The sequence below is a fragment of the Hydra vulgaris genome, chromosome 09 (assembly GCF_038396675.1).
Source record: "Hydra vulgaris chromosome 09, alternate assembly HydraT2T_AEP".
Lineage (NCBI taxonomy): Eukaryota > Metazoa > Cnidaria > Hydrozoa > Anthoathecata > Hydridae > Hydra > Hydra vulgaris.
Window position 1 is genome coordinate 61,871,250 of NC_088928.1, and position 11,638 is coordinate 61,882,887.

The 11,638-nt window shown below is 27.3% G+C and overlaps 1 protein-coding gene across 1 annotated transcript; it reads left to right on the plus strand.

The window, feature by feature from the left end:
* The first annotated feature begins 340 nt into the window (after positions 1-340).
* On the plus strand, positions 341-9,392 carry LOC100199058 (hatching enzyme 1.2). The gene is made up of 5 exons (XM_065806273.1): positions 341-450; positions 577-756; positions 1,123-1,276; positions 5,383-5,558; positions 9,139-9,392. The coding sequence occupies exons 1-5, from the start codon at positions 372-374 to the stop codon at positions 9,360-9,362; spliced, it is 813 nt and encodes a 270-aa protein (XP_065662345.1). The 5' UTR covers positions 341-371; the 3' UTR covers positions 9,363-9,392.
* Positions 9,393-11,638: the final 2,246 nt, after the last annotated feature.

The following is an 11,638-nucleotide window of genomic DNA, read 5'->3' on the forward strand; positions in this document are numbered from 1 at the left end:
ATAAAGGTGGTGTAAGATTTATACACTGGTATAAAGGGGTGCAAGAACATAATATATATATATATATATATATATATATATATATATATATATATATATATATACACTATTACTATCATTTTTACTATTATCATTATTATTATTGTTATTAATATTATTATTTTTGATTTATTCTTTTTCATTTCTGACGGTTTATTATTATTATTATTATTATGGTTATAAATATTTTATTGCTGTTGGTAAGCATTATACATGGCCATACATATGGTAATAACTGCAACAAATAATATGCTCATTTATATCTAATATCTAATATGAATATTTTTTTCTCACCAAATTACATTTAGAAGCTTATAAAAGAAAGTTTGAAGATGCAATTATTATTTGTTTTTGCAGTGACAATATTAATATATTGTTGCTATGGAAAAAGCAACATTTTATTTTTAGAACGTAAGTAGCTCAATTTTTTGGTTGAAACATTTAAGTAAAAATAATAATAAAATTTAATTAATAATAACTTAAATTTTATTTTATATAGTTTATATATTTTAATAACTTCTAAGTTATTTTTAACAGCGGAAGCTGGTGGATATATTTTCGAAGGTGATATGATTTTGTCCAAAGAAAGTATTTATTCTGCTATAAATAGTGGGAGTATAGATCTTAGATATAATAAAACAGGCTACGCAGTCTCAAGCAGCTTCTCGCATAAATGGCCCAATAAAGTTATTCCATACGTCATTCATCCTAGTGCAAGTATGTTGTTTAAATTATTTCAAAAAAAAATTATTTAAATATATTTTGTTAACACAGAATTGCGGTAGCTTTTTTTGATGTTATCAGAACCCCTTAAAAAGAGGGGTTATCAACTTTTCACGTTCATAATTTGACAAAATTTTTATTTTACAAACACTAAAATTTATCAGATGTTTGAAATCTATTGATAGATATAAATTTAAAAATATTCAGAAAGTTTTTGCTATCATACTTGGGGGTTGGGGCTTAAGTTTGAAGTAGCTTAAGTTTGGAGTTTTTGTTGATCTCAGACTTTAGTAGGTTTTTTAAAAGTTTCTTTTTTGTTTATCTTTATTTAATTGTAATATAGCGTGTATTTTTTTTCAGAAAATACTGTATTAAACTCTGTAAACTTAAACGGTCCAACTGAAAAAGCAATCAAAAGCGCAATGTCAGCATGGGAAGAAAAGACTTGTTTAAGGTTTATTCCCCGAACAGTTGAAAATGATTACATTGAGTTTTTTGACGGAGGGTTCGGAAAGTGAGTTAACTTTAGACTAAACAGTAAACTACACACAAACCACACACACACACACACACACACACACACACACACACACACACACACACACACACACACACACACACACACACACACACACAAATACGCATACACATGTACATATATGTTATGGATATTACATTTTTGTGACCCCATGTTCCTGGGTTATAAAGATATATATATATATTTGTACAAAAGTAATGTGGGTGACCATTTTCTTGTAGAAAAAGGTCACCCACAAACTAAAAATTGGAATTTATCATATTTGCGTATCGATAAAATTTCAAACAATTTAATGATCATCATTTTTTAATTCTAATTTTTTCAATTGGAGAGTTATAATGTAGTTTTTAAGCATTTAGCAGTTTATTGTCACATTATAACAGTTTAATTTACAAGTAAATATAAAATTACAAACTTAAATAACAATTTTACAAGTACGAAAAGCTACTGCTTATTCCAAAAAATGTTGTGTATTCAACTTAATTAAAGCTTAAAATTGAATTAAAAGTAAAAATATAGTTAAGAATTAAAAACATAAACAATAATTTAAAAATTTCCATAATTAGTTAGGTAAGCTGATTAATGAATGTTGTTATCATTTCGTAAATTGTATTTAGGTTTTTTTTTTTGGTATAAAAATTATGAAAAGGATAGGTTGTTTTTACATTTAAACATTAAGCAAATAAAATTAAAAATATTAGGCTCATATAAATTAAAAACTTTCATTTCAATAAAAATAGACTTGGCATGAGTAAATCGATCCTTAAAATTAATGAGGCGTGTAACATGTTTCTGTTGGCAATAAAGAGGTTCGGGTTTATTTATATTAGTACTACCCCACGGAATAATCGCATAATTTATGTGACAATAAATAATTTATGTGACAATGAATGAGGGAATAATATTGGTTAAGTAAGTGTGCATAATTAGAAAACTCTTTTTGCTTTATATAAAATTCCTTTTTAAAATTTTACTACTCAAATTTCTTATGTGATAACTCCAAGTAAGATTCTCATCAATATAAATACCAAGAAAGTGAGTGTGACTTTTTTAAAATTGTATTATCAATAAAAAGAGGTGCCATGTCATATGTTATAAAATGTTTTTTGTGATTAGGATGGAAAAAAATCTATTTTTTTTATTAATATTAAGAGACTCTCAGAAGCTCTTCTCTCAGAAGCTCTTACAAGTTCTTTATTCATACTATGAAATAGTAATGTAGTACTATTGTGAGATAAAAATAAGTTCGTATTGTCTGTAAACATAATCGTAGTTAAATTTGAGGGTTTATAAATTTCGCTAATGTAAATAAGAAAAAGAAGAGGACCTAACACTGAAACCTGAGAAACTCCACAACTTATTTGGTGACATAAACATATACAAATTGCTTTCGTTTACTTGAATAGCTTTTTAGCTAATTTAAAATACTACAGCCTATACCGTAAATCTTTAGTTTACTAAAAATTAAAATAATTTTGTGAATTGTATGAAAAGCCTTAACTAATTAATATAAACACCAATTATTGGAAACCTTGAAACCTTGGAAACCTTGAAAAGAGTTAGTTATACTTCTAGTAAACTGGAAAATTGTGCGTTCGTTCACTTAGGTTTTTTAAATTCATATTGATTGCTATATGTTAAATTATTTATAGATAAATGATTACAAATTCGGATAATATGGATAAAATAGATAGGAAAAAAATTGGCGGAAAAAAAGTCATGTGTCCAGTAAATTTTAAATAGAATTTCTTGCTATATAAAACAGAAACACCAAACAATCACTTTGTATTTGTACAGTGATTACCTTTTTTATAAACTACAGTAAATAGTCAGTCTAGAACTAGAAGAATTACTAATATTTAGTATATCCACCCTTAGCTAAACGCAACTGTTCAACTCATTGACTCAATAAGATTTTGAAAGTGCTGTGGAGTGATGTTATTTCAAGCATTTTACAGTGAGTTTCAAACTTCATCCTCATTGCGTGGCTTTTTACCCCTGATTGCACTGAACAGGATTTCCTATACATGTTCAATGGGATTCGTATCTGGCTCAAAGCTGGCCGTTCTATTTGCTCAACACCCTTATCGTGTAAGAAATCGCAAACTCGCTTAGCTTTATCGAAAGGTGCATTATCATGTTGGAAGACAAAGGAATCTCTTCTGCCAAAAGTTCTCTGGCTGTAGGTAGCATGTGATAACACTTAAAGGTATAGGTCTTGATTCATGCTGTTTCTGCAATGGTAACAAATTAAAAAATTATGTAAAATGAACAAACTTTGTGGTCGGACACATGACTTTTTTCCACCACTATAGTTCCTAACATTAGTTAAATCTCCTCATTTAAATATTGGAATCACCTTCTCTAGTGGAACAGTTCTTCTTTTCCTTTGTGACTCATAAAATTGTACGAGATTCTTCATCCACTTTGTCTTGTTTCTTTCAGTAGTGGAAACACTATTTTAATAGGAAACTATGATTAACGATAATACTTGAATATATTTCTGAAAGATAATAATAATAAATTTAAGTGCTAATGTACTTGCATATTATTTGACTGCCATCTGGCGAATGCAAGTTCATATATAAGTATTAGCGTTACTCAATCAGGCAGCTCACAAATCTTGCTAATTTTTGTAAACTTTTAGAAGACTCCAGAAAAATTCAGAGATTTTTAAAAACATCAAGAACAGTCCAGAAAATTTCAGAAAGTCCCATGAAGTTCAACAAAACTCTAGTCTTCAGAAAGTCATAATGCTACTGCCTGCAAATAGTAATAATATACCGTTATAAAATATTAATTAAAATAAAACCCATTTTCATTCCTTTTGAGCACAATTTCATTGATTCATGACACAGAAAAATAAATATTTTACGAAAAGTTAAAAAGTCATAACCCTAATATATATATATATATATATATATATATATATATATATATATATATATATATATATATATATATATATACAGATTTTAGGGTTTTTTGTTCCCATTCTCCTATCACAGTAATTTCTTTTTTGTGAAGAACCTTTTCGTTATACATATTAAAGTAAAAAAATTTGGAATACTCTTTTTGTTTAAAAGTTGGTTATTTCAAACATTTAAAAACCTTTCACTATATATATATATATATATATATATATATATATATATATATATATATATATATATATATATATATATATATATATATATATATATATATATATATATATATATATATATATGTATATATATATATATATATATATATATATATATATATATATATATATATATATATATATATATATATATATATATACATATATATACATTTTTACATATATTTTCTAATAATATTCAGTACACAAGCTTTAATAAAAAAGTTAACAAAAACCATATAATTTAAACAAGTCAACGTGAACTATAGTAGTTTAAACAAGTCAACGAAAACCATACTAGTTTAAACGTCAAACCCTTTTGACTTGACTTGTTTAAACTAATCAATTTTATGAGTGACACCAAAATAAGTGTTCTACATATATGTTTAAATCTACAAAAATTTTAATTAAACAATTTTGAAATTGAGTAAATGTTATTTCATAATTACATATAGTTTGAACAAATTTAGCGCGAACTTGCACAATCTTTGTGTATCAAAATTACGTTATTTATATTAGTGTTAATAAGAATATTTAAAAAGTATATAACAAAAACTAATAAGTAATAATTAATCAAAATTTACGAGAAATTTTTTTAAAGATATTTAAAGTTACAATAAACCACTTATAATGTCTGATTACGTCTAGAATCTCTCATTTTTGTCATAATATAAATCTTTAATCTTTTTATTCTCTCTTATCTTCTTCTTATCTTATTATCTTTTTATTCTCTCATTTTATCTCTCATTTATTCGCAGAGGAATTTATGAATTTATATTAAAACTGAAGTATCAAAACATCAGACATTTTATAATTAAGTGTAATAACATGTAGGAAGATAGGAAGGAAGAGAAAATATAAAATATAGGAAGGGAAACATAGTAAAAACTTATTATCATTACAAAATAATCCAGTTTATTTTTACATATATAACTAGATGTTTTTCGCATGTTGGACGAATTGGAGGCAAGCAACTTATATCTTTGGGATTTGGATGTTTTACTGCAGGAGTGGCTATGCATGAAATAGGACATGCAATAGGACTTTACCATGAACAATCAAGGCCTGATAGAGATGATTATGTAGAGATTTTGTGGGATAACATTCAAGAAGGTACTTTTATTTAACTTAGCATGGAATTACTTTTTAAATCAAAAATAAATTTTTTTTTCTAAAATGTATTTGCAATTTGTCAAAGTTATCGAATGTAAGTTGCAAATGAAATTGAAATTGCAGTCGGCAATGTTTATCAAAATTAAATTGAAATTGCAGTCGCCAATGCACTATGGTCGGAAACATCACTTTTCTTGGCCAAAAGTCAAAATGTTTACACTCACGAAATATTTTTTTGTTTTTTAAATCTAGTAGTCAACACTCCAAAACAACCAAAAATTAATTTTGTTGTTGTAATATGCAATTCACCGTTATTCGGTGAGTCATCGAAGTTGAATTTGTTTGTTTCATTTGTAAACAGAATTGCGTTCGGTGTTTTATAGTGCTTACTTCAATTGCTTGTTAAAGCTGAAAACAAAGCGTGTTAAATAAAAGTTTAAATGGAAAACGAAGGTGATGGTAAGTTTATTAATTTTGTAAAATATAATACTCAAAAATTGGATACTCTAAAAAATAAAATAACTTTTTCCAAAAGTCTTTAACATTTTGGAATTTATTTTATTTTTTAAGTTTGAGTAAGCTTAACACATTTTGTTTAGGAGTGTTAAGCATAAGATTAAAAACCAAAATTACTTTGAAATGTTTAGTTTTTGAAAATGTTTATATCGATTTGCGGTTTTTTGCGGTTTTTGAGTAAATTCTTTTTTTTCAGTCGTCATTTGTTTACAGAATTCAGCAGTTTTTGATATTTGGTTGACCCAGCAGAAGAAAGGAAAAAATAAGGATGCACTAATAAATTATTTTATACAAAAATGTTGAGCCGATAAAATTTCAGATGAATGCTATAAATATTTAACAGAAAAAGCAATAATTTGTTTGCAAAGTGGGAAAAGTGTCATAGAAGATTAGATGATTTTCAAATTAAATATTCTGGCTGGCTTTGTTCAGAAACTGTAATAAACAGGCAAATAAATTTAGAAATCGCTTCCGCAGAGACTCAATGCACAGTAGAACTAAGCCCAGATGAAAAAATTGTATCACTAACTGGACGCCCGCAAAATAAGTACTCTGAGAAATCTGAACGAAGTAAGAGGAGACAAGCAGCAAAAATATATTACCAATAAAAAGTAAGTGCAGACCCGATGGTGTACTTGTGGACGACAAATGTGCAAAGGTTCTTTTTCAAATGCTTTTAACGCATACGGCTAAAAGAATTATAGAGATGCAAAAGGAAGTATTTGCGACAATTACGGGTAACTTCATATCAACGGAAATGATATTTAGCTAAAGTTTTGAGAGCAGCTCTGGTCAATCTCAATATAAGCAATCTTTCCTTGATCAAAGTACATCACGAAATGCTGATTCATGTCTTTTGGCCACAACAGTGATTCCCTTGAGACTCTTGAGTAGCGCGGGAGCCCCGATTTGGAATAATTGTTTTCCGCAGTCCACAAGATTTAGCCGGCCTTTAAAAATAGAGTACACGAGTGAAACGAAGGAAGTGATAACAAGAGAAGCTGCTGACTTTAATAAACAAATTCAAGAGCTTGAAAACTTACGTGTTGAAATCGAAGCTGGTAAGATAATCGAAATAACGTTCAGAATGTTTTTAACTGTTATAGATGGAAAAGTTTTGAATATTTTAACCGATACAAAATCAAACTAAAAATGTCCAATATGCCATGCAACCCAAACTGAATTTCTTAAAGGCACAGATTATAACAGCGTAAAATTTCATCCTATCGATGGAAATCTAAAATACTGAACTCGTCCACTGCACTGCTGGATTAGATTTTTTGAGTTCGTACTACATTTAGGATACAAGATGGAAGTAAAAAAATCGTAAATAAGATCGGATGAAGGTAAAGATGCAACTAAGAAAAGAAAAGAGTATATTCAGAACGAGTTTTGGAAAGAACTAAGTCTTCGTGTTGATGTTCCGAAAGCAGGTGGTTGCGGTTCCACAAATGACGGCAACACGTCGCGTAGAGCATTTACAGAATATGATAAATATCCGAAAGTTTTAGGAGTAGACACCAAATAATTATTTCGAATGAGAATAATATTAATATGTTTATTTTGTCAACTTCCCCTAAATTTGGGTAAATTTGAAGAGTATTGCTTTCAAACTGGTCAATTATATCAAAGCAAGTACCCCTGGTTGCCAATAACTCCCACAGTACATAAAGTTATAGTTCACTCAAAGCAAATAATGCAGAATACAGCACTTCCTGTTGGTTACTTCGGAGAGGATGCAGCTGAGTCACGAAACAAAATATATAAAAGCGACAGACTGCACCATGCACGAAAGACTAGACTCATTGGTAATCTTTTCGATGTATTTCATAGAAAATACATCAAAAAGATTATCAATGACACATCGGATCCATTAATTTCATCTCTTCGCTTAAATACACGTGTGCACCAAAGGAAGCGTTTAACACTGCCACCAGAAGTAAAGGAATTATTGTATTGTGAGGATGTCGGTGAAACATGTACGACTTAGAATTTAGAAAATTTGGATGACGACGAGGACGATTATCCAGAACAACTTGAAGAGGAAAATAAATTTTTGGATAATGAATTGTATTTAAATTAAAGAGTTTAATAAAGTTATAATATTTTCGTAAATACGTGTGTAAATTATATTTTCAATTTCCAGAAACAACATATTTACTCGTAAGTATCGTATATTTTCTAATTTAGAACTAAAAAAATAAAAACTCAGAAAGAAAAGAAAAAAAAATTTTATGTAAAAATTTTTTTTTTAATTTTAATTCTAAATGTTGATAATTAAAAAAAATTATTTTATACAAAAACACTTAAAATATACTGCAAATTCAAATTCCAGTTAAAAATTCCGTTATTTTAAGTTTTAATAGTTTTGGGCAAGAAAAGTGATGTTTCCGACCATAGTGCAATGTTTATCAAAATGTAAAAAGTAAAAGATGAATCAACTTTAATAGAAATATAAATCATTGTAAAATATCAAAAAAGATTATTTAACTTTTTTAATTTTTAATATATCGTTATTTAAAAACTCAAAAAATTAGTAAATTTATTGATTTAACTGAAACTGAAAGATTTAAAAAATTTTTTTTTTTAAATTAATATTATAAAAATGTTTTTTATTTTAAATAAAAAAAGATAAAAGAAAAAAAAAAAAGATATAAGTTGTGTCAAAATGTTAATAAGAAAATAAGTGGAACATTAAAGTTTTATTTAAAAAACAAGCAGGGTATTTAATGTTATTAAAAAGGGTGTTTAATGTTATTATAAAGGATGTTTAATGTTATTAAGACAGGTATATCAAAATGCTGTTAAAGGGGTAGAAAATAAAAAAGTTTGGATTTTTTATGTTTTGTTTTAGCTGAGTGTTGTTTACCTATGTTTTTAAAAACTTTTGTTTAGCCTCAAGATAAGATCTTTTTTAACTATCATATTTATTAGCACTTAATAGAATTTATTTTTATCTTGAAATTTTTTTAATTTTTTTATCTGTTTAGACATTATCTTGAGTAAATTTCATTAACTTAAAGAGCAATAAAAATAATTAAATTTATTGAAACTTTTATTTTAGACAACAAACACAACTTCTTAAAATACTACCGTGGCGAAATTGATAGCTTCGGGAGTCCTTACGACTTTGATAGTCTAATGCACTATGAAAGAAGTTCCTTTCCTAAATTTCCCTTTTTAACAACAATCCGATCTAAAGTGAACAATGTTTCATATGGACAACGAAGTTATATAAGTAAAGAAGATGCAATTCAAGTGAACAAGCTTTATAAATGTAATAAATAAAATAAAATCTTTTATAAAACAATCTTAAAACATAGTTTCAATTTCCAATTTAAGAATTTAAAAAAATAACTCGTTTTATTTTAAAATGTTTACTTGAACAAAAAAGTGACAACTTTATTTAACATACATAAAAGTGACAACTTTATTTAACATATTACACAGAAATGCAATAAAACAAGCTCATATTAAATCACAATCTTGTACTTTCGTAGAAACTACGATTTGTGAACTTTGTGTGCTGCAGTAACTTTTAGGCAAAAAGCAAAACTCCAAACTTTTGTACGTTTATACCTATGACAAATGAGTATACTTTTCGAAAAGTAGTTAGTGGTAGTTGGATCTGGAAACAAAAAAAAACAAACTATAAGATGTTATATATAATCGTAAAAAATAAAGGTTAACAGCAATAAAGATTGACAGAAATATCAATATGTATTAAAATGTAGAAAATAAATAAAAAAGAACTTATGATGGAACCGTTAGGTAAAATATTGAAAAATAGAACACACTTAAACAGATAAAGTTGTTCATCAAGGATAACCGGATATTGCAATACAGCAATTGAAGAAAAAACAAACCGCAGAGTGACAATTTGCATCAACTTATAAACTATTACTAAAAGAAACTTTGAAATAAATCCCAGATAAGAATCAAAGCTGTTAACTCATTAAAATGAGTAGTTAAAAACCCTTAAGTTAAAAAAACCTTAAGGTAGTTGTAAAAAGTGTTTACAATTTTCTGTTTTAAATAAACATTGTAAGTTACGTCCTGGCATATAAATTATAAATCTCTGATTTGAAACCAGAAAAAACCACAGCAACCACAATCCCTACAAAAACCACAACAACCACAATCAGCCCCCCCCCCCCCTTACTGGTAGTGGTTTGGAGTCAGAGAGTTTTTAAACAAAAACTACTAGAAATTGTCAAGACTTGTAAAGATTGTTTATTTGCTTGAAAAATTTCATCGACAATGAAAAATGAACCTTAAGAAACTGCAAGCTGCAACAAAATGCAAAATGAAATATGCGTCGCTTGCGAACTTCGGATAAGAATACTAATTTGCGAAACAGAAGGACCGAATTATTCAGTGGTGGATCAATATTCATAGCAAAGCAATGAATATTCTCCGAAAAATCTCGTTGCAATCAACGGATTTCTAGTGAATTCTTTTTTCACAGAAATCTTATCCTGAAAACAACAAATCGATAATATCTCCATGAAAGTTGCTAAAAGTATTGGAATTATATATAAAGTTCAACATATGTTAAATAAACAACAATTAAAACAAGTATATTATTCGTTTATCTACTGCCATTTAAATTATGCAGATATTTTATGGGGAAGCGCGCCCAAAACTAAACTAAAAGGGCGGGTGAATAAAAATGAGCAATTGCTTTTACTCAGTAATTGGTCAGCTTACCGTGAATAAAAATTTCAGCAGTTTTGCTCAAATATTTATTCACGTAAAGTTAAGCAATTTACTCAGTAATTGCTCAGCTTTACGTAAATAAAAACTTAAGGAAAATTGCTGATCTTTTTATTCATGTAAAGATGACCAATTACTAAGTTAATGCAATCGCTCATTTTTATTCGGCGGGCACAAAATCTCTTTATCAGCGTCAGAAACACTAACTCGCTTAATTAGTTTTATAAATCGTTTTTCAAATTCAAAACCACTTCTGAGAGAAACGAAAGCCTTAAATGTATACGAACTAAATGTTTATATTATTTAATGTTTTATGTTTAAATGTAAAAATCATTTATCTCCTGTATTTATAAAGCTTTATAATGTAAAACTCATAAACGAGTACAATCTTTGTAATGGAAAAAATCTTCAAGAACCTTTCTGCCAAACCGAATTTGCACAACTATTTATTTCTTATAGCGGTCCGATTTATGAAATAAAATATATTTGCCTAATTTTGATTTGTCTTTAAAATGGGGTTTAACTTCTTTCAAACGAAAATTAAAAGAAGTTATCTTTTCAACAAAAAATATTTTTTCTTGTTTTTAGTTCTGTTGTGTCATATTATTTTATCTAGTATATTTAAATTTTAAATGCACAGTTATATATAGTTCATGTTGATTCATTTTTATTGGTTAATTTGATTTTATTATTTTAATTATATTTGATATTGTAAAAGGGTTTATGATAAGATCCTATGATCTTCTGCAAATCCTGGCGATTATATTTGTAAAAAAGCCTATGCTGCAATTGTAATTTTTTTATTGAAGGCAAATATATATATATATATATATAAAATATATATATAT